Source organism: Sinohyriopsis cumingii, chromosome 6 (genome assembly GCF_028554795.1).
Source record: "Sinohyriopsis cumingii isolate HCF-2022 chromosome 6, ASM2855479v2, whole genome shotgun sequence".
Lineage (NCBI taxonomy): Eukaryota > Metazoa > Mollusca > Bivalvia > Unionida > Unionidae > Sinohyriopsis > Sinohyriopsis cumingii.
In genome coordinates, this window is record NC_142966.1 from 55217946 (window position 1) to 55241636 (window position 23691).

The 23691-nt window shown below is 34.9% G+C and overlaps 1 protein-coding gene across 2 annotated transcripts in view; it reads left to right on the forward strand.

The window, feature by feature from the left end:
• Positions 1-249: 249 nt before the first annotated feature.
• Positions 250-23691, forward strand: part of LOC149796966 (coiled-coil domain-containing protein 138-like) — a 63063-nt gene continuing 39621 nt past the window's right edge. Inside the window, exons 1-6 of one of the 2 annotated variants that reach the window (XM_089961646.1) lie at positions 250-386; positions 4671-4718; positions 9608-9781; positions 13258-13331; positions 16649-16780; positions 23027-23146. In XM_089961646.1, the coding sequence (XP_089817772.1) occupies positions 4691-4718; positions 9608-9781; positions 13258-13331; positions 16649-16780; positions 23027-23146 (528 nt within the window). In that variant the 5' untranslated portion in view covers positions 250-386; positions 4671-4690. Of the gene's footprint in view, positions 387-566; positions 747-4670; positions 4719-9607; positions 9782-13257; positions 13332-16648; positions 16781-23026; positions 23147-23691 lie in introns of those variants that run through there. The other variant, XM_089961647.1, reaches the window with a different exon arrangement.

Here is a 23691-nt window from a genome sequence, read left to right on the forward strand (position 1 = left end):
TACTAGCCAAGGATCGGTTATATTATTTCAGAACCTTGGTTAGTGAGGATGCTTTTCCTGTGTGTCGATTTAGTTCAGACGAGATTACCCAGTATATATTGAATCTAGAAATGCAAACAAAATGATATCTTGGTAGCATATATAATCCTTTTATAAATACACGATCGTTCACTCCGAGTTGGAGTCCGGAAAAGAGCATTGGATGAAAATCGGAAATTGCACATTGTGCTGTGCCTTTGTCTGGATCATGTGACCTTGGCTCCAAATTCAAAATGGCGAATGTCTTGGTGGTGTGGTAGCTAAGGAAAAAGTTTTATGAATTATCGCCTTTATTTTTGACCTGCTATAATAGTGTGGAATGTGATCTGATGTATGATAATATTTCGGTGAGTATGTTTGGCAAATTTGAGAAGACAAAGCTATGAATTTTAGAGGTTTTATAAGTGTTACGGCATGTCTGAACATGTCACCGTCGGTCACAGAGTTATCTTACAATCTATTTTTACAGCTCATCCACGTCGTACGTGTTACCCTTGCTCCATCTCCGTTAAAAAATCTACATTAGTTAGCGTTGGTACCTGTGTATTTATTTTTCACTCATTATTTGCAAATTATCGCCGACGAGAGGTTTGGAAACTCAGTTACAGTTATACCTCAACGCTGTATTATCGCGGCATACGGGATTTTCCGATTAATTTTGGACACGCGCCGTCTTGCGATTATTTACAGATGTAAAGCTCTAGCCAGTAAGGACACAAACATCTTATAGCACAAATTCCCCTAAATTGTCAACATTTTTAAAACAAGTTTACATTTAAAAACAATGAACATCACCTTTTTTTTTGTATAGTACATGCAGTTCCGTTGATCATCAGATACATAACTCCAGGCGAACTTTCATTGGCTTTGATTAAGAAATATACCAAGTTTAGCGTCTGATGTTTGATGATTATGTCATATACCGATGCTGATGTGCATGTTCTTGCAAGGATAAGCTTGGAATTTCATTCAGTAGTAGCCACTATGGACCATAATTGACACAGTGTTGCTTATGATCATATTTATTACAAATAGTATTAGCAGCTGCCTTGCTAGCTGCTTGGCATTAGGTTAGGAGGTTGGTGTTAGGACTGGTTGACCTGGTGTCAGAATAATGTGACTGGGTGGGACATCATGCTACATGTCTGCAGCATGATGCCCCTTTGCTAGACGTCACTATAAACTGCCACACTGCAGACATTGTAGTGATATGACTAAATTCATGTTCACTCTCAGCAGTGGGACCACTCCGGTGGCCTAGTGGTTAGAGCATCCACCTTGGATGCTGGAGGTAGTGGGTTCGATCCCAGACTGAGTCATACCAAAGACTTACAAAAATGGTACTAACAGCTGCCTCGCTTGGTGCTCAGCATTAAGAGGTTAGTGTTAGGACTGGTCAGCCTGGTGTCAAGATAATGCGACTGGGTTAGACATCATGCTAGATGTCTGCGACATGATGCCCCCGTGCAAGACATCACTATAAACTGCCACACTGCAGACTTCATAGCGATATGACTGAAAAATTATTAAAGCTATGTTAAAAATTCAAATCACACACACACTCTCCAGTGTACAAGCTCATAACAAAACATAATTTCTAACAGTTTGCATAATTAACAGACATAATAAAAAATGCACAAAACTTAGTCATTTGATTCTCTGATTTATTTCAAACCTGATTGTTGCCAGGGGATCCCAAACAATGTCAACTTGTTGTCATTGTAAACTGAATGGGAGTTTCTTTAATAACATCGTTGCCTAATTTACATGGGTGAATCTGTGCTTTCAAGCAACAGATGTGATGTAGTTTGCCATCTTTGATAATCTCAATATCAGTAAATTTTGGAGTGCCATCTTTTTAAACACATGTAAACAAGAGTTCTTCCTTTTTATTTGTTCAGTTTCTTTTAGAAGTGTTAAAATAGACATGCAGATATTGTATGCAGATGACATCGTTTTTACTGAAATGGACAACCTCTCTCGTAGCCTAGTCGTTATAGCGTCAACCTCGGATGTGGCAGGTTCAATCCCCAGTCGAGTCATACCAAAGACTTACAAAAATGGTACCCACAGCTGCGTCGCATGGTGCTCAGCATTAAGAGGTTAGTGTTAGGACTGGTCGGCCTGGTGTCAGGATAATGTGTATGGGTGGGACATCATGCTACATGTCTGCAGCATGATGCCCCGTGCTAGACATCATTATAAATTGCCGCACTGTAGACATTATAGAGATATGACTGAAAAATTGTTTCAGTTATGTTAAAAATCCAAATCACACACACACACACAGTGAAATGGACTATTGTAGAAGACAGAAAAGGTCAGTTAGCAGCCTGTCCGCTTGTTTTCACCAAGAGCTTCCATTTGCTATGACACACCAATAAGTCGACAGTGTTATGCACCCCTTTGTAACAGTCAGGTTAGAAATTATAAATCTATGAATGAAATAGCTAAGTTTTGTGCATTTTTTTATTCTTGATGCTCCTTGCTTTTGAAATCGATAGTGAGTACAAATGGGAGAGTTTGTGAATACTATAAATTATTAACATGATCTCTTAATGAAACATGACACACTTCCTTAGTGACTTCTTTCAAAGCATGATAACCACTGTTGGTTTATCTGTAATTTACTTTCCGTACAAGGCAGGGACAGTACGCTAGTCAACAGATACAAGGATAGATCACATTTTTCTTTATCATTCTTTCTCTCACAGAACTTGCATAACTTATGTAAGGGTTTACATTATGGCATCACTGGGTGCAGAAATAACTCTCTCATGTTTATGCAGTGTACTTTCTTTCGTGATCATGATGGAATTGCAAAACAATATAAGATTTAAGAAAGAAGTGGCAGGTTTATTACAAGGGTGAATTATTGTCTGCAAAAGGTCCGTACCTATGGCCATTGTTCACCTCAAGGAAATGCCCATATTAGGGTCTCCTCTATACAGGCTAAGCTCTAGCATTATCATGCAGTGGAAAACTCTTTGGTGAACTATGCAAGAATTGACTTGAGCTACCGGATTATACCTTAATAACCCTATTTCACCATACTCTTGGTCTTTTCAAGCCAAACATTTCATGAAATCAAAGAACAAATGTAAAAGTATCATTTTGTGTCAGAGTTAGAAGAGAACAAATTTTCACCAGCTGCCCACTATTTTTACCAGAGGAATGAAACTTGGTGTACTCTTTATTCCCTAATATGTGTACCATGTACCAAATTGGGGCTATATCTTTTAGGGCAAGGTCACATACATTTTAGGATTCTGTCAGATGTTTCTTTCTACTCTCTTGATGACAAATTTTGTAAAATAATGAGAACTGCCAAACATGAGTATTTTAACAAATTAGCAATAAAAATGAAATCCTCCCAGATGTCATTATTGGACTAAAAAGAGTCTGATGGTTTGTAGACAACACGTTTTTGAACCGAAATAAGAAAATATTATCCATTTTTAATAAATAATAGCTGATATTTTCACTCTAGTCTTGGTAAAGCAAACTTATTCAATAAAGTAAAGTAGGGGAGTCCTGATAAGATGCATTCTAGGTCACTTACAGAAGGCACTGGCATATTATTATAACATTTATCAGAAATCAGACATTTAGCTCCAGTCTTCATATTTCCATGAACGGATAACTGCACAAGCATGGCAAATGTCAGACATAATATAAAGTGATAACTACAAAAGCATGGAAAGGTCATGTGTACTTTGAAGGGATAACTATCTGAAGCATGGAAAGGTTGGACATACTATGAAGGGATAACAACAGAAGCATGGAAAGGTTGGACATAGTATGAAGGGATAACTACAGAAGCATAGAAAAGGTCAGACATTCTATGAAGGGATAGCTACAGAAGCATGGAAGCAGAGGTCTCACTAGGATTTTTAAACTAAGAGTCCAGCTTTTACCAGAATAGGAGTCCTATCAGCAAAAATTGCAGTCCCCATAAGCATATCGGGCATATCTAAGTGGCTGAATATCCAGATGAGAAGAAATGAGTTTAATTTTCCAAATTCTTTAAACCTTTGACAGATAGTTCTTGTCTGTCCATCAGAGTCAATACTGAATTTTGTCAGTCCAAGGATAGGCCTTATTGCAAACACTGAGCGAGGCATCTCACACTTTCTTACACTTAGTTATTGCTTTATCTGTACTATCAGTTCTAGCAACCTTAGCACTCTTCTGAATTTCATTACAGTCTTCATATATTCGCCATTTAACCCCACAATACTTATCCAAGTTTGCACACAGCAATTTGTCTAAGTCTCAGTGTGTCTTGATTTCAAGGCCACATGTATTATTTGGTTAGCTACAGTATAAAACTAACACAATAATGAAAGCTAAAGTTAGTTCATTTGATGTACTCTTATAATGACCACATATACATCTTGGGGTCTTTCTGCCTCTGAATTCAGTCATAGTAAACATCAAGCAGAATATTTAAATTATGATGTGCTGTTTTTGATACACTGCAGGTAAAGTTTGCTCATTATTTTGCCAAAAGCTTATTGCTTACATAGGATATAGAGAGGGGAAAAAAGTCTAATGATATATTGTTTTTTTTTTCTTCTTCTTCTAAAACAACATTTCTAATAACCATTCATTATTTTCATTTATTGCAGGCTGAAGAAGTTTTTGAAGCATGGAGTATTCCATTGACAGTGATTTGGGTACAGTATTCAGGACTTTTAATAGTTGGGTACAGTATTCAGGGTTCTTGATACATTGGGACAGGGTTACAGTATTCAGGGCTTTGATACCAGGAGACTTGGGTACAGTAATCAGTGTTTTGATACCCCAGTCGGTACAGTATTCAGGGCTCCTTATACACCAGGACATGGTTACTGTACTGTATTCAGAGCTCTTAATACCCATGGACTTGGGTACAGTATTCTGGGTTGTTGATACCCTAGGTGGTACTGTATTCAGGGGTCTTAATACCCCTGGACTTAGGTACAGTATTCTGGGTTGTTGATATCCCTGGATTTGGGTACAGTATTCAGGATTCATGTTACCTCAGGACCATGCTTATGTCACTAATTTCACATTACACACATGGGAATTACATACTACACCACTCCCTCGATAACTCGCGCACATCAGGGTCCAGAAACATCGACCGCACTATAAGTGAGGCGCGAGTTATCGAGGGACCTATAAAATAAGCCCAAAACCAATAAAGTGATTGACGACATAACGGAGAAATAAGGGGGGGGGTTGGCAGATTATACTGTTGAATACTCACTTTATAATCGTTCTGAGATTAAATGTTAATAAATATCTCTTCATAACTGTGTGCTTTATTATTTCCTCATAGGACAACATTAATTTCAGGATAAATTACAGTATATTGAGGCAATCATCGAAAACATTATTCCACGTGGTTTCCGTTTGCTTAACATGTGTACACTGCACACATTGTGTACTACGTCACTAATTTTTATGTTGAATTGGATACATTCTAGCTTTATTGTTTGATCCAAATTAGACATTTTTTTATATACAAAAGATCGACTCTTTTCGAGAAACAGTGTTGATCGAATAATAGATAGATAAATATTTTTGAATGTGATAGAAGTAAAATGGAAAACAAAAAAAAACAAGGGTTAATCAGTACAGACGTATTTAATTGGTCTACAACTTTAAAAAAACGTAAATTAGAACAAGTTACTACTTGCCGTTTGTGCCACGCTTGACAAATATCAATTCACTTTTTGAAAAATATCAGTTATTTTTTTTTGTGTGTGTTACTCCTTGGTTTCTCTACCGCCGAGCAAAATCCCTCAGATTTCTCAACTGCATGAGCTTTACATAGTCAACATTTTGGGTCTCCAGCCACCTTATGGCAATATCAAAATATTTGATTGCTTCCTGTGCAGAGGGGTGGGGGTGCAACATCTGCGTCTGCATCACTTTCAACCCTTGTGTTACTCCAGTTAGAATCGTCTTCTGCTGCAAATTCGTTCGCTATAGAAATAATTATAGTTTCATCTGACATGTATTTGGCTGTGGGGCAATCATTGTCAGCACAAATCCACTCCTCCATATCATCAAGAGAAACGCCCATCTCAGGACCATGAGTCTGTACGAATTTCTCCCAAACAGCCTACTGTTTTGCTTTACGTCAAAGGCAGCTCCAAGACCCTTAATCCAGCACCCCAGGTCTCTTGTAATCGATTTTTTTTTTAAATGCAACAGACACTTTCCTAAGTTGTTGATCAGAACAAAGCTGGCATGTACATGTAATTAGGTTCTCACAGAAGTACTCACGGGTTTCGAGGTGACGGTCGACTGACTCTTTTCATGTTTTCAATGAACATAATATGTTGTGATTATAATGTTTACAATGAAACGGAATTAAAGGATTAGAACGTGACTTTCACACAGGAAGACGTTTAATTGGTGTTTATTTCATTCTCTGTTGCCACCTGTTAGCATTTACCAGAAGTTTTCATTGATCGCTATTTCACCAGACTGTTTATTTACAGTATACTGATAACTATTTATCATAAAAACTTACATAATATATGATATCTTTAAACAGAGGTCTCGCTAGGATTTTAAAACTGGGTCTTTCTGCCTCTGAAGTCAATCACTAAATACCAGTACATTTTCTCACTCGGCCGCTAGTCAAAGCCTTTGAACTAGCCGCCTAGCTGTTGCATCATGTTCTTTTTTTTTTTTTAATGTACTCCTATAAAATGGCAACAGTACATCAAAGAGTCTTTCAGTCACTGAATTCTGTCATTGTAAATATCAGCACAGTTAACTAATCAATACATTTTCCCACAAAGCAGGTGGCTGAAACAGGACCGGCAAATCTTTGAATTTTCCCGCGCACCTATATCATGCGTACGGAGGACTCCCGCCTCAGTGATTTTCTGCGTCCCAGATCAAAAATTGGCTTCCAAATACGCGTAATTAAGCGTTTTCGAGATCTCTGAAATTAATTCTTCTTTAGAACTTGCAAATTTCAAAATATGGATTATATTTTTACGGGCATTAATCACCATTTTCGATGATAAAACGAGCAATGTATCAAGGTTTAATTTATCAATTCTTATCGTAATTTTTTCATGTTCAGCGTATTTTAAACATATTTTAAATACATTTTCTCTGGAAAAAATCGGGAGCCAAGACGGACACCGCGTTATAAGCAGGATCGCGAGTTATCGAGGGAGCGGTGTATGTGTAAATCTATGCACACAATTTTTCATTACACACACAATTAAATGAGTAATCAGCAGTTACAAATCAAACTTAAAAGTATTGGAAACAAATAAATGATACATACATGATCTTAAACCAGATATATATTAACGCCAATAAAAAGCCAAAACAGTTGTGAAAGGTTATAGATACTAGACACAAGTCATAGTTCTAACAGAACTTAACCAGTTTTGCAGATTGCAGTTCTGACTGCCAGTTGGTAAGTAACAAAATTTACCCTAATATACAATCTTGTAAACAGCTGACAATTTGTTTTTACTACAACGGTTACATTCATTGTAAATGCAAAAATCAAATACAATTGAAATGCGAAGAAATTGTATGATTATATATTGCATAGATCATGAAGTAAGCATGTTGCCATGCAAGTAGAAGAGTAGTGTGAGCAATAGCCTCAAGTTTGAAATGCATATTAATAAATTGGGAACCAGTTTTATTTTTGTTGTATTGTCGGATAGAGTGCATGGTTCTAACCCTGAACATAAAAAAATCCTTCAGGAATTAAGCCCATCCATGACTGAGTTTATCAGTGAATCAATAGTACAGGAAGTAAGCCAGTCATGGAGTGACTAATCAGTGAATCAACAGCACATGAAACAAGTCCTTCAATGAGTGACTTAATCAGAGAATCAATAGTACAGGAAGTAAGCCTGTCAGGGAGTGACTAATCAGTGAATCAATAGTACATGAAACAAGTCCTTCAATGAGTGACTTAATCAGAGAATCAATAGTACAGGAAGTAAGCCTGTCAGGAAGTGACTAATCTGTGAATCAATAGTATGTGAAACAAGTCAGTCAATGGGTGACGTAATCAGAGAATCAGTAGTATAGGATATAAGCCATTTAAAAGTGACTTGATCAGTGAATCAATAATGCATGTTCAGATACCAAATGCTACAGGTATTCTGTACCAATGATTATCAGCACATGACACAGTGTAATCTAGCAAGAAGATGAAAGAGAAAGCAAGAATGATTAGAAGAAATTTATTAACAATATTTTTACTCGTCCAAGGAAAAGGACTTGTAAGACTGACACAATTTACCTGTAGTATGTTTACCTTTTTACACATTGATGGTATTTTGCATGTGCAAACTTTCAAATTCATTATGATAGGTTGAGAAAGGTTACAGATTCAGTTAGCACTAATGGTGATTTCTTATAATACATCAATCTATTAGGTTGTGTCACTTACGTATTTCATTATTTCTTGTTTTCTTTTGATTGCATAAAATACAGAGAACATTATTAGATCATGTCCATACATGAATCTGTGTCTGCAACAGTGAATCTTTTAATTAGGTATAAATTGATCTTGAAGTGTTGAAAATACAGTTTTGTTCCAGGCATCTGTGCCTACTGATCCCCAGTCATTTAGAAGAAAACACATGGAGCTTGGGATTATGCATACATTATTTATACATGCAAATTTATTATTTTGCACTACTTCCTGCTGTTCAAACTTGATTTAAGTTGTGTTAAATGGCTTATCGGCACAAGATAAGCTCTTTAATGTTGAGGCTATCGGAGTAAATTTCTGTACCTATCATTCCACCCTTTGCAATTAACCAGGGTTGGTCCAGACAGGATTTTGAACCCACAACTTACTGTTTGTGGGTCAAAGACACTAACAATTTAGCTATTATAGCTCTCCATTATTGGTTTGGTGCTTTATAAATTTGCTCAAAAATCTTTGTAATTTGTTCTTGCCATTGGGATGATGGATAAAAGTATGAGTGACGATGTTCAGCATTCTGCTGTGCTTGAGATTTTTTAAATAATTTGTAACTATTTTGTTTATATATGTATAGCTTATTCAAGAATTTTGTTTTCTTGAGAAAGCACAAGATGTATGGGATTGGTGCGATGGGGAGTTAGTGTTTATTACGGTCATGTTATTTTGCACTTTTGCTGTCAATTAAAACTTGAATGTCGGTGAGCGATATTTCAGAAGGAAAGATCTTTCAATCACGAAATTGCTTGCTATTACAAAATAATTCATCAATCATGTGAACATAGTTCTCCAAAACTATGGGACATGGCAGGGTCCAATTGATGTCCTAAGCACCAGAGATAACATTTCATTTTTACTTCATTATACTCCGGTCAACATATACAGAATTTTCATATTTGATATATACTGATACAGTGGGTAAAATACGTGAGACTGACCCTATTGTCAAAAATCACTAAATATCTTGTAATGCTCAGGATTGGTGAATTTAGAAACTGGTCATTAATACCAGATTCTTGCCAAAAACAATTGTTGTTTAAGCCAAGTTAGACTATTCGAATACATACATAAATCATAACATTTGTGTCATTTCAGAATCTACTGTGACACCTATAGAGCCAACTCATTATGCAACTCACAGACATGTCGTAGAATCAGACAGCTTGTCTGACTTTTATCTGCATGATGCAAGTAAAAAATCTCAACGCAATAAACGAAAGCCTCATAGAGAGAGGAGAACTCAAGATAAATCTGGACAACATGATCATGGTAATAAATTTTCTTTTTTATTTATATATATATATATATATATATATATATATATATATATATATATATATATATATATATATATATATATATAAAACCATGGTTCATCATAATCATGGGTTCTGGTTTTTTTTGCACAAACTTCAGATTTTATGCTTGGAAATTCGTACTCAAAGATGGCTTTTGATGCCACAATGAAAAATCTGTATGTGTGAAAACAGTCTCAACAACATGATAAACAAATAAAAGAAGTTTCTTCAATTAGGTGAATGATACAAGAGTACCTTAATGAACAAACCCATTGATTTGTTCAACCTAGTCAACTTGACCCCGGTATACATTTGCTTCTTGTGGGCTTGGACTCTCTTGCTTTGATACATTACTTTTATTTGCCAAGGTAATGGTGCACAGAGGTAATAAAAAAAATCTGAAAGAAATAAAGTTGAGAGAATTGTATGATTTAATGTTGAACTGATTATGCATTGAAATTGCCATGTTGTGATGAGATGTGTATTTTGACCAGTTCCATGGATCTCAACATTTGATTGATAGAGTCAGTGACCAGTCTGCTCATATAGTTTCATATTAGATACCATGTGCAGTTGCAGTCCAAATAGATCCAGTAAGTAATGTAATGTAGGTCAGCATGTTATAGTAGTGTTTCAGTTTGCTGGCTGGCAAGCAGTTATACAAGTAGCAAAATATCTCCAAGGTGGGCTCAAGCCTCCAATATTGTCACCACAGTGGCCCTATTGAAAATTTTATCACTTTCCATCCTGAACAGTTGATCATGGGAACATGGTGTTTTCACAATAATACTTATTGGATTTTCATGAATAGCCACTTAGTCTTCTTGGTATCAAAACAAAAATTATGCTAATATGACCTCCAGTATGGCCTCCAGTTCCTTTTATTGAAAATTTTGACCTATGCTTATCTGATTGTATAAGAATTTGATCAATGTCTGCTTGGTATCAAATAAAAATGGTGCCTATAAGACCTCCATTGTTTCCAACAACTCTTTTATCGCTACTTCTTTGAAATATATTGCTATAGATGCATGAAGTTTTCACCAATGGACTTGTCATGCTTGATTAGTACTGAATCAAAATAATGCCTGTATGATAATATGGATTGCATGGCAAGCATTTTGAAAATCTTGTTATGGCTTTTTCTTCAAATTGGATGGCCTTTGCAACATGGGTTTTTCACTAAATGATTTATCCATCAGATAAATTTCCTGATCATATTAGTGTTAGAGATATAAGCTTTCTACCTCCTGAATCCAGCCCTACTGAAAAGACAGAAATTCGTCTTTTCTGCTTATCTCACATAGATTAAGGGCAATACCTCTTGCCCAACAACTCCCTTTCAAACACCGGGTGTTTGCTAGTTTTTAAGCTTCACTTCCTTACAACAAAATTGTGCAAGACACCTCAAGTGAAACCAGTGCCAAACTTGTGTTAAATTCAAACCATCCATGATTTTGGACTGAAGACAAGTGGTAAATATCTTTTGAATTTTGCAAATATTTTGTTAAAATTTAAAAAAAATATTGACATTTTCTTTGACCACATGGTACAGCACACTATTGTTGATGTATCTTGTTATTCATGGTTTGTACACACTGCCTACTTTTCACTCACTGAGTTAGTAACGGGTGTTGTTGTAGCAACTTATTTACATGCTGCATCGTTAATTTATACCTTTTTGTTATGTTTTGTTTTATCTTAATGTTTCATAGAAACCTGCTGATGAAGTGTAATAAATTCAACAAGTTCTAGGCATAGAAAGACATGCATGATATGTGCCTTTCATGTGCAGAATGTACTTTGCCAGTACCTTGCAGTGTGTGCACTGTAGGGTCTAAGAGTGTATAAACTTCAGGTTTGCTAAAGTCATCCAAGGGAAAGGGTGCTAACAAGGTAGATTTTAAAATTACTAAAAGTATTTATTTTATAATAAGGGTACGTAACCTCATTTTTATGTAGTCTATATGGCATATGCCCCTTCCCCCCATATCCAGGTGGGGCTTTCAGGCCTGTAATTCTGGGGGTGTTAACGGATGTATCCTTTGCTTTACTATTGTCATCCAAAACTGTCCATGATCATCCAACCAGTCGAGCTGACTGTCCATCCAGTGAAGCCATCTTAATAAGGTGATCTTACTGAAAGATCCATCCATGTTGCCTGGCCTGCGGCTTCATGTTTTGACAATTACAGAGATCATAATGACAGACTTGTCTGTCCTAACATACAGTTACAATTACGGAGATCATAGTGATAGATCCTTTTGTTTTTTCTGGTCTTCGCATTCATATCTCTACAGTTACTGATATCTTAATGATAGATTTTCCATCCTAACATAGCTGCAAGTACATACAATTACAATTAATGAGATCTTTTGGTCTTACCTTGCATAAGATTATCCAAGTACATTATGTAGAGAATTTTAGTGATAGAATTGTCAAGCCATACTGGTGGTACAGTTGGTACTGGCATCAAATGGACCACCTTACAAATAGCCAGTAACTGTGCTGGCCATATTTCATGTGAACTAGCCATCATTTCTGGTATGACAGAATCATTGGTCGGGATCGGTTTCTCCTTGATTCATTGCTTGCCTGCAGGGTATTGGCAGTGAATTATATAGAGACGATGACATTGAATCATCATTGCCACAGGCCATGGTTTATCACAAAATAAAGCAGTCCTTTAATAGTCTTGTACAAGACACATTCTACAGCCTATCATATTAAACTCCCGGCACATTAGCAGCAGTTAAAACATGTCATCCCGCACTTTTTATAAAGTGGGGTAAAAAACATTTTCTTGCCACATTCAAGTGAATTTTGGAATATTATCGCTAAACTTAAAATGTTAGATTTGGCCTCCTTGGTGATTTTTTTTACCAGAATGAAAACCTGGCCAACAAACTTGCCTGGGAGTCGACTTTCTGAATTGTTTGGGTCATCAACAAAGAAGCTAACCATTTGATCCCCATATATTGGCGTGGAGTTAGAGTTTGGAATTTTAGTGAGCATGACAATCACACTGTTTACATTAATATTTCGTAACAGTTTTTTTTTTTTGCATTAATTGCACAGGATCAAAAATACTGAACCTTATATTTTTGTTTGACACATTCTAAATTTTACTTAAAATAAGAATGAACCTAGTTTGATTAGGTTTAAAAACTATCAGCTCTTTTAATTGGGTAAAAAATCAGACGTTTTCAGTCAGTAGTACTTTTGTTGCTGTTATTATTCATGCTGTAGTTACTGTAATTTTTCTGAAATGATTCAGAAAACTAGAGAAATTTCTTCAAAATAAATTTTACCTCAACTGCATTTTCAAATGACAGGAGTAGGGATCAACATCTTTAAATGAAACAAAGTGTATCAATGACCTTTCACTATTGAAGATGCCTCAACTCATTCAAAATGACTGCATGATTCTTATCGTCCTCTTTTTAGAACAACTTGACCTAAGTGGAGACAATTTGAAGGAAGTTTACAAAGAACTACAGCTAATAAGTGAAAAGCTGAAGGTTTGTCTATTGTCTACTTTCATACTATAAACATTTTGTTTCACTTAGAAAAGTATATTAAACTAGGATCTCATATTTTAATGTTTTCAGTACTTGAATCACAGTAAGTTAAGCTGTGTACAGACATAAATGTGAAAGTTTTCATAAAATTAACCAAAGATTTACTTCGAAAGATCTGGCAACAGTTCTGGTGGCCTTAGCGGTTAGATCATCCACCTTGGATATGGGAGGTCACAGGATCAAATGCCGGCCAAGTCATACCAAATACTTACATCTGCTGCGCTTTGCACTCAGCATTAAGAGGTTATTGTTAGGACTTGTTAGCCTGGTGTCAGGTTAATGTGACTGAGTGTGATAATGACGATACATATCTGTGGTATGATGCTCCATTGGTGGACATCACTATAAACTACCACACTGCAGACATCATAGTGACATGACTGAAAAATCATTAAAGCTAAATAACACACACACATAAATCACACACATTTTTATTGACATCACACAGAATAGAACACTGCAAGAGTTATAAGATCAATTCCATTTGTTGTTCATGCTTTTGTCATTGGAGAGTGGACCATGTTCATAAATGTGTTGATTGGAGTAATAAATGTGACATGCATTGTAAGTGAGGGACTCTTACGCTGTGTGGTACCCAACATTGATGTGTCATAATAATGCCGTAGACTATATATGGAGTATTTAATACTGTGAAATCACTTTATAATTGGTTTTCATGAGCCAACAGCTACAAGATGATGATTTAAATTAAGTACTAATGACATAAAATATTGCCACTTTTAATGGAATCCATACTCATACCCACAGCAGTAATTGAAGGGTGCTTCTGAATTGTATCATTATATTTCTGTGGTGAAATTAATCATCCTTAGAAACTCAGTGTATGATATAATTAGTGCAGAATAAGGATTTATATGTTACTGCATTTGTATGGGAAAATATGAACGAGTTTTTGGATGGAATACTGCACGAACTTGTGAATGCAGTATATCCTTCTGACAAAACGAGTTCATATTTTCCCATAAAAATGCAGTAACCTTTTTATTATATGCTCATTTTTTTATTCTACCTTAGGTTTAATTATATAAACAAAATACACTACAAGAAACAATGTAAATGAATGAACGCTGTATTCCAAACTAAATACACAAGTGCAAATTTGTCATTACACAATGACATCATTATTAATGCGCACATAACTCCGTCCAGATAAATTTGATCTTAGTCACATGCTCGAGATAACTTTCGAAAGAAAATTGCTTGTGAGGTTGAAATTTGCAGTCATATTGTGAATGAATGCACATTGCAACAACTTTTCCATTTGATCTGGAATGAATATATTTTGGTATTTTGTTTCAATTTGACAAAAGTTTGTGATTTTGGACTGGATTCATCCGTGCAAATTATACATGAAATGCATCGGATTGAAGTGGCGTGGGAAAAGTGTGTTTACATCTGCAAATGTGCTTCTGTTTCTGTCATTGAATGTTTGAAATCATAACGTGGGAAAAATATGAAGTCTTTCAATTGCAGTTATCAAAATGACGCTATGGAATTTGATGCTTATTTCATTTTGAGTGCAGTAAGGAGGATGCAGTTGCACTTATCATCGAAATTACAGCACAATTTTGAAATGTGTAATCCAGATTGAAAACTTATGACATGGCTCATGTAATTCGGATTTGCAGAATTAAGAAAAAACATTTTGAGGAAATTCAGGATGTAAAACTGTAAGTATATTTTATTTTGCCATTCTTATCACCAGATAAAGAAGACAGTATATGCCTTGTCACTTGTATGTTATTTGTAAGGACATAATCTTCCATCTTTTATATAATGTAGCTAGCCTAAATCCATAACATTGTATCAATGCGGAATGTGCCAAAAACAGCTTGGTTTTATTGCAATCCATGAAACATGTTTTAGTACATTCAGAAACAAATTTAAACAACCACAACATAAAGAGCCTCTTACGTGAGTGTATATGATTTGTTTACAAATCAAAAGTGCATCTGCATCATTGTTTGTTTACACTAGAAAGTAGTTCCTTCATTCACGTGAATGCTATATGTGTATTGTCGCGCGTTCAGTATCGAGGAATATTGAACGATTCTGACAATGTAAAGTTAACAGGGAAAAATGAGTATATAATAATCCTTAATACGTAATGTCTTGTAAATTATAATAGAATCACTGAAATTTGCTTCATGATGATGCTCTTTAAGATACAATATTTTACTCAATAATGGATGTATATTTGATATGCACAATGTTGAAAAGAATGCTATAGGTTAAACATTTAACTATTCTGTGAAATTACCTTTAGCTAATTGGCCACTTGCAAGGTGCATTGTGTATTGTTTCCTGTAGTTTATGCAAGTTAAGCTAGTTAATGTTTTAAATAAGAGATCATGCAATCATGTAAAACAAAAGTTATGTAAATCAGTAATAGAACCTCAATTAACTGGATTCAAAGCTAAGAATTTGTATGTATTTGTCACAGCTTGAAATGTGTTTATGAGATGTGAATGCCAGAAAGCTGACCTAGATTTAAAATTAATCCAAGCTGTGACAGACTGACAAACAGTTAGATGTAGCACTATATGTACTACCAGTGGTGTGGTTGGCATAAAAAATAGTTTCTCATACATATGAAAGCTTTTTTGTATAAACATTTATTATTTAATAAGACTTGACAAACATGCTTCTTTAAATAATAAAGAATAAACTTTAATATAAATCTTCCAAATTCAAAATTTAATATATTGTTAATGAGGTTCAGTTTTCAAAGAGTTTCTTCTGGTATCCTGTAACTTACCAATTTGGTATGTGCATAGATGTGTTGCCGATTTAGACTGGAAACTGGATAAGGTCTGAGGCAGTATAATTTAACTGGTTACTCATTTTTTAATATTTTTATGATCCAAATCGCTTGATTTTTAATCATTTAATTACAAAGAAGTGGTCAGACTAGGCTGAGCCTTCCCAAGTTATGTCACTTTACAAGACAGTCAGAGCCTGTAAATGGATGGCAAGAAAAGATCTTAAATTGCTCTCATACACAATGGGTATTTACCTGAATATGTATACAAAATATTGCTATTTTCTTCTTTTATATTGATTTAATATTCTCGCTGAGGGACACAACATTTTCCTTGACTGGTAGTGTTTTTAGTGTGTTCATGATTGGTGGAGAAATTACATTTTTACAGCTTGCAGTATCTGGATTGTAACCCAACGATAGTCATAAGTAAATAAATACTACATAATTTCACAGACTACAAATTCTTTTCCAGGAGGAGAACAAAATATTGCATAGCAGGGAACGGGATCTGAAGGAGAGAGAGCGAATGGTTTCCATCTCCCAGGAAAATATCAAAACTATTGCTGAACTTGAAGTAAAAAGACAGACACAAATATTGGAAGAGGTTTGTCACACAATAAGAGTTTGTTTTTGCCATTTTATTGAAAGAACAGTTACAGATTACAGATAGTTGAAACATGGAGAGTTCTGTGGATGGATATTTTACTTTTGAAGTCAGTTTCAACACGATTTTAACATTAGTCAGCTTTACAATCATGTGCATTTAAAGAACTGAGCTTGTGTTTTTGAACCTTATTATAGCAACAAACTCAAGCACAAGCTCACTGTCTGAAGATTTCAACATTCTCCATCATTAATTTTGAATACACTTAGAGTTAGTGAAATTTCCTGCAGTATGCTAAATTTCAACGACGTAGATCCATTCCAAGGGTTCTTTTTGATTTTGGAGTTTATGCTTCAGCTTCATTTATATGTGCAAATGCTTGACAATGTGAGTGTCTGATCTGATCACAAATATAGTGTACTCTGAAAAATGCGAGAGAATATGAGTGTCTGATCTGATCACAAATATAGTGTACTCAGAAAAATGCTTGACAATATGAGTGTCTGATCTGATCACAGATATAGTGTACTCTGAAAAATGCTAGAGAATATGAGTGTCTGATCTGATCACAAATATAGTGTACTCTGAAAAATGCTTGACAATATGAGGGTCTGATCTAATCACAAATTATGAGGTTCTGATATGATCACAAATACAGTGTACTGTGTCAAGCAAGAAATTCTTAAACTGCATAGATCAATAGTTATTATTTGATGTGTCAAGGACAAGTAGTGTTCAGAAATTACGGGGGTGGGGGGAGAGGGGAGATTGCCTTACTGAGAATGTCTTGGCAGGTTTGAGTAATACCTGTAAATATTAATACACAGTTTGTTTAATATTAAACATGCTCAAATGTGAAATTTATAAGTGCCTGCATTGTTGGTGGTGATGAAACTTTGCTTACAAACAGTGCATACAACACTTAAACAGCAAGATGACCACATCTAGGGCCATCCAGTTGACTTTGTAATTATATAGTTAAATAAAACGGTTCTCATCCGCCTCGGGCACTAGTGCCCTTTGTTAAATAATTAATGACTTCAGTGGCTGCTGCATTTCCATACGAGCCAAAATACAAACAATGTCAGTAGGGGTTTAAATGATACACTTATGCTGTGTATTGATACGATTCACAATACGCAGCCTGTGATACGATACATATCAATACACCTATGAACTTGATGGTCTTTCCATCTTTGGAAGGTAGATAGTACCCATTCATGTATGCTATCATTCTTTTCCTATTTCCAGTATGCAGACTACATATAGACACAGTTAACATATATTTATATGCAGACTACAGATAGACACATAGTTATCATATATTTACATGCAGACTACAAATAGACTCATAGTTATCATATATTTATATGCAGACTACAGATAGACACATAGTTATCATATATTTATATGCAGACTACAGATAGACATGTAGTTATCATATATTTATATGCAGACTACAGATAGACACATAGTTATCATATATTTATATGCAGACTACAGATAGACACATAGTTATCATATATTTATATGCAGACTACAGATAGACTCATAGTTATCATATATTTATATGCAGACTACAGATAGACACATAGTTATCATATATTTATATGCAGGCTACAGATAGACATGTAGTTATCATATATTTATATGCAGACTACAGATAGACACATAGTTATCATATATTTATATGCAGACTACAGATAGACACATAGTTATCATATATTTATATGAACAATACAGATAGACATGTAGTTATCATATATTTATATGCAGGCTACAGATAGACACATAGTTGTCATATATTTATATGCAGACTACAGATGGACATATAGTTATCATATATTTATATGAACAATACAGATAGACACATAGTTATCATATATTTATATGCAGACTACAGATAGACATATAGTTATCATATATGTATATGCAGACTACAGATAGACACATAGTTTTATATTTATATGCTGACTACATATAGACATATAGTTATATTTATATGCAGACTACAGATAGACATATAGTTATCATATATTTATATGCAATTCTCATTGATATGAAGATAAAAGCAATACTTTCAAACAGACTCTCTGTTGGTTGCAGTGAGTTTTATCCGGCATTTTTAGCCATTTAATGGTAGCTCCATTTAACTCCCTTTGTTTTGTACAACATGAATGGTATGAAAACATATTATTACCAATTCTGTGTCTCAGGTACACTTGGAAGGCATTTCAATGTTATCTTCAAACCTTTAATTTGGCTAATTTTAATGCACCTGAGGTATTTTTGCTTTTGACTGCATTAAGCCGACTGAGTTGTGTTTGGGTCAACCACACTGGCACATTAGCAGTTAAATTTGTTGGAGAAAGTTTCATTGTGGCTCCACAATTGTTTTTAATTGCATTTTATATATTTTTTCCAGCTGATTTTTATTAAGACCGACCTTCACTTTGTGATTGGACATTATTATATAAAGACGTAACAGGTTCAGATACGAATTTGGGAACATTCTCTGAATTTTTCAGGTACAACCTCAAAATTTTATGAATGGAGAAGAGGGCTAACTGCTGTGAAGTTGATATCCTATGTCTGATAAGTTTGACGCAGCTATGCCTCAAAATGTCAGCCATATACTGTGCTGTAAAAGCAAATTTGAAGAAATGGGTTTATACAGTGTTGGAGCCTTTGCAAACTTGTGATATAGGAAGACACTAATTAGAGTTGTAAATTATCAAGAACTGCCTGCACACCAAAACTCAACCACCTTGTATGGAATATCTGAGGCAAATGAGTATGAGAATTCTCCAACACTGAATGAATTGCCTCAAGCCTACACATATTGGGGGGGGGGGAGGGGAATATGCAAGATATTTGTACATATTATTCAGTATATCTTTAAACTTAACCAGGTATCTAACCTCGTCAGATGTTGCACCTGTACCAAGAGCTAACCTATTTGCAATACAATGCACTGCCTGTATTCCCTTGGTATCCACCTTCAGCCTGGTGACAACACCACTCATGCAATCTACCATGACTGAAGCACCATTGGTAGACAAACCAACCAGACTGAAACCGAATGATTTGGTTAAACTGAACAGCTCTGATGGATACCCAGAAAACAAGTAACTGAAAGAATTTATGAAACAATAGATAGATTCCAGTGATTTTTTATTAAGTTTGTTGCTACCTTTTATGGTACAGTTCCACATATTCTTCGATTGGTTTTTCTGAACATTCATCTCAGTTTTGGATACCTAATGATATCAGATTTGTTTTTCAGACATGCTTTGGCCATGTCCACATACATGTCATCGGATGTGATGTGCATAAAGAATGAGTCAGTGTCGATGAGCATCATGACATGATCCTGGTAAAATGGTTTGACCTTCTTGTAATAAAACTATAACATCAGCAGCTTTGACAAATACAGCATGGACAGTCTAATATAGATTGGTTTTGTGAGCTTCAGTTTTGATTTTTTTGCTATGAACAGCAATAAGCCCACCATCGAAGATCTTCGAGATTGGAATGCGGGGTCAATTATGAAACTTCAAAGCTGTCTTGTTTTAAACAAGTAAATTACCTTGACAGACAAGATCAACTCTAATTCATTTGCACAGATTCTCCATGGTTTTTCCAAACACATCAATGTTCATGAGTTTAAAGAAATCATTCTCAAACTCATTTGTGGCCTTTGCTCTCAGATCCATATTTGTTGGTATATATAGTGACATCCAAGTGCACTGTTGAAATCCAAACACTCACTGGATCATGGTTTCATGTATTCCCAATTGCAAGTACAACTGCAGATTTCTCGTGTGGTGCATAATTGTGTTTCATCCTAAGACTTGGAAGAAGATTGGTGCATTCAATAAATTTATGTCTGGATTCATTCGGGATTGCACACTGATATGGAAACATCCACTGGCCAGGCACTGATATTGCTTCAGATGCTAATGATAATCCTTATGAGTTCAGCAAAGTCGTTCAGGATATTCTAATTCAACTTCAAAGAAGTATCTGTGTTCTCAGTTGCTGTTGTAATTGTATATGTTTCTGAGAAGCAAAGCTTCCATGGGATCAATCCATGAAAATCCACTGAGTGGTAATGCTTGCATCATTGCCCTTCCATAAGTTTACTGATATCTAGACACAAAGATGTAACTGTTGGGAGCAGAGGGGTCATACCTGTCTATGTTTTGTGTTGTATGTGTGCACATATCTGTGACTCATCATAGAAATCCTGCCTTGTTTTGAGTGTTCGATAAAAAGATGTTGGTCAATATTGGTGGTCAATTCAAACTCAGTTTTCTTTTTTTAATAACAATACTTCCCAAGCCAATCTTGGTATTAATTAGAAGCAGCATGCGGCATTTAACTTGTACAGATGCATGGCAGTGTCTTGAAACTACAGGCAAATACAAATCATGATAGTCACCCATGTTTTTGCACTCAAATGCCAACCAGACTTTGTTGGCATGTTCATCACCTTTTATTGAAGTACCTTGACATGACATAGATGCATAAAACACTTCATTTGGTGGTAAGTTTCAACAAATTTGTTCCAATCATTTATGTACTTGTATGGATACACCCGTGTTTTCATTAACAAGTCAGTATTGGTGGCACAATATTGATGGGTAATTTTGAAGTTTGCCAACTTTACATTGATCACTAACTTGTATGAGCTTGTGCCCAGTCCAGATATCATACATTTTAGCATGTAGTTTGGAATACCACTTATTGGTGATTTTGATGCCATGGCTACTGCTTTCATTATTAAATAACCATCATACCCATGCAAGTTATGATGTAGTAGAAGATTTATTGTTTTATTGGATAAATTAGTAATTGTAGGTTGCATGAGTTGTGTGAAGCTCCATCATACTCACCATACTCACCATTGATGTGAAGGTGATCATGAACGTTGGATCATGAACTTCCAGTTGCATTGGAAGTAAAAGCTCCTTGAAAGATCCAGCAACGAGTGGCTGAGGGAAACTCGCAAATGTAATGTCTGTGGGTGAATAGAGCTGTTGTCAAATCGATTTTGCTGTAACATCAAGCAGTTTAAAAAACCACCTCACCTGAACCCATGCCATGATACAGCATTGCTGGTTCAGTTTTCCCATTGCATCTAATTACAGTATAACAAAAACCACATGGAACTTGATCAGCAGCATGTGTTGTATTTGTTTTATCTGTAAGGTTCTGACCATTCACTTCAACATTGAAACATTCCAAGTTAACATAGTTAATATAGGGACTTTCATCATTTGTCATTGTGCAGTTTTTAGAATATATTTGCTTGGTTCTGGCATTATTTTTCACGGCAGTTTTCACTGATCCAACTACAGTAAAATTCATGGTCAGTGAGCAGTTGTTCAGCATATAAATAAATAAATATATATATATATATATATATATATATACATATACACACACATAACACAGTATTAAGTTGTGGCCCCCATCATTTTGTTTCTGTCATGCTTTTATATTACAAAGCACAGATATAGCAACAGAGCAAGTAATTTAATGTGATATACAGAGGTACATAAAAATATATAACAGAAAAATTACACCCCAAAAAATTTATGATGTTCCAGGTACTTTTGCGAGAGTCTAGATTTACATCCAAAACTTAAACCATTCAATTCAATATTGTTGTATATAAATCTGCTGAAGTAAAAGAATATAGAAGCAAGATATAAAAAGGAGAAAAAGAAAAGTTAAAGAGCAAAAACACAGCATTTTATCATTGCATAATAAAACCTATTGGAATCACTTGCCATAGCCTTCAGATTCTTTGTACATAATACATTTAAAAGATGATGCATGAAGCTCATAACTTGTTCTTCTAAAATGTTCAGGTTTTTATTAACATATTTAATAATTAAAATTTGGTTACGAAAAGTATTTTTCAAATGAGGATATGTCTTATAGAAGGGTGAGTAATCATCCTTTGCATCGTAAGTAAGTGTTGTTTATTCCACGAGCAACTATGTTTGTAATGAACTTGCTGTTAGAAGCTGCTATATTGTTGTTGTTTACAATTTTTGTTGCAGCTATAGACTAGCACTTAAAACAGATTATTATTTTGAAATTATGATGGTACATATAAACAAAAGGTGCTGAAACATATATTAATTTGAATGAAAAATCAGCAATTCATTGGAAATTGTTGCATGTGTTTAATGCTAAAATTTGTGTCATCAATAATTTTCTTTTTCATTGTAGAAGCATATGGCTGAAATTAGCCAAATGGAGCAGAGTTTGAAGGAGAAGCTGAAAGAAAACAGGAGACTAAAAGACAATTTTGACACTCTGAAACAAGCAAATGATGCTCTAAAGAGAGAAGTATGTGTGGAGAAAGTTATTTTTCCTTCGCTTGATATTCCCTTTATTTTGGCTTAGAGTCATATCATTTCCTCCATGTCTATGGCTTAGTATAGTTTAGTTTATTTTACTATCATTGTAATGATCTTTATGGTCTTACTCAAAATTAGTAACAACTTTTAGTGAACAGGCATTTCAAGGGAGACAAGTCAGATTTTTATGTAAATGATTAGACATTAAAGTTATCTCCCCTGTATAGTGTTCCACAACAGTAAAATTGTAAAAAAAAGATATAAAAAAGACAGCACCATCGTAATAATTCTTAAATTAATGTTTTAAATGTTAATATACATTTTTAGTGACAAAAATCAAAAACAAGAATACTATTGTAAATATTTTGAGAGTCAGTTTTCGATAGTTAAAATGATAATAAAAAATATTTTTTGTCAGCTAGTATCACTTCAAAACCCCCCTCCTTCCCATCCCATTAACATTTTCAATACAGTGATATTTTGTGCTGGACAAAATCTTGCATTCTTTATAGGAACAATAAACAGATGTTTAAC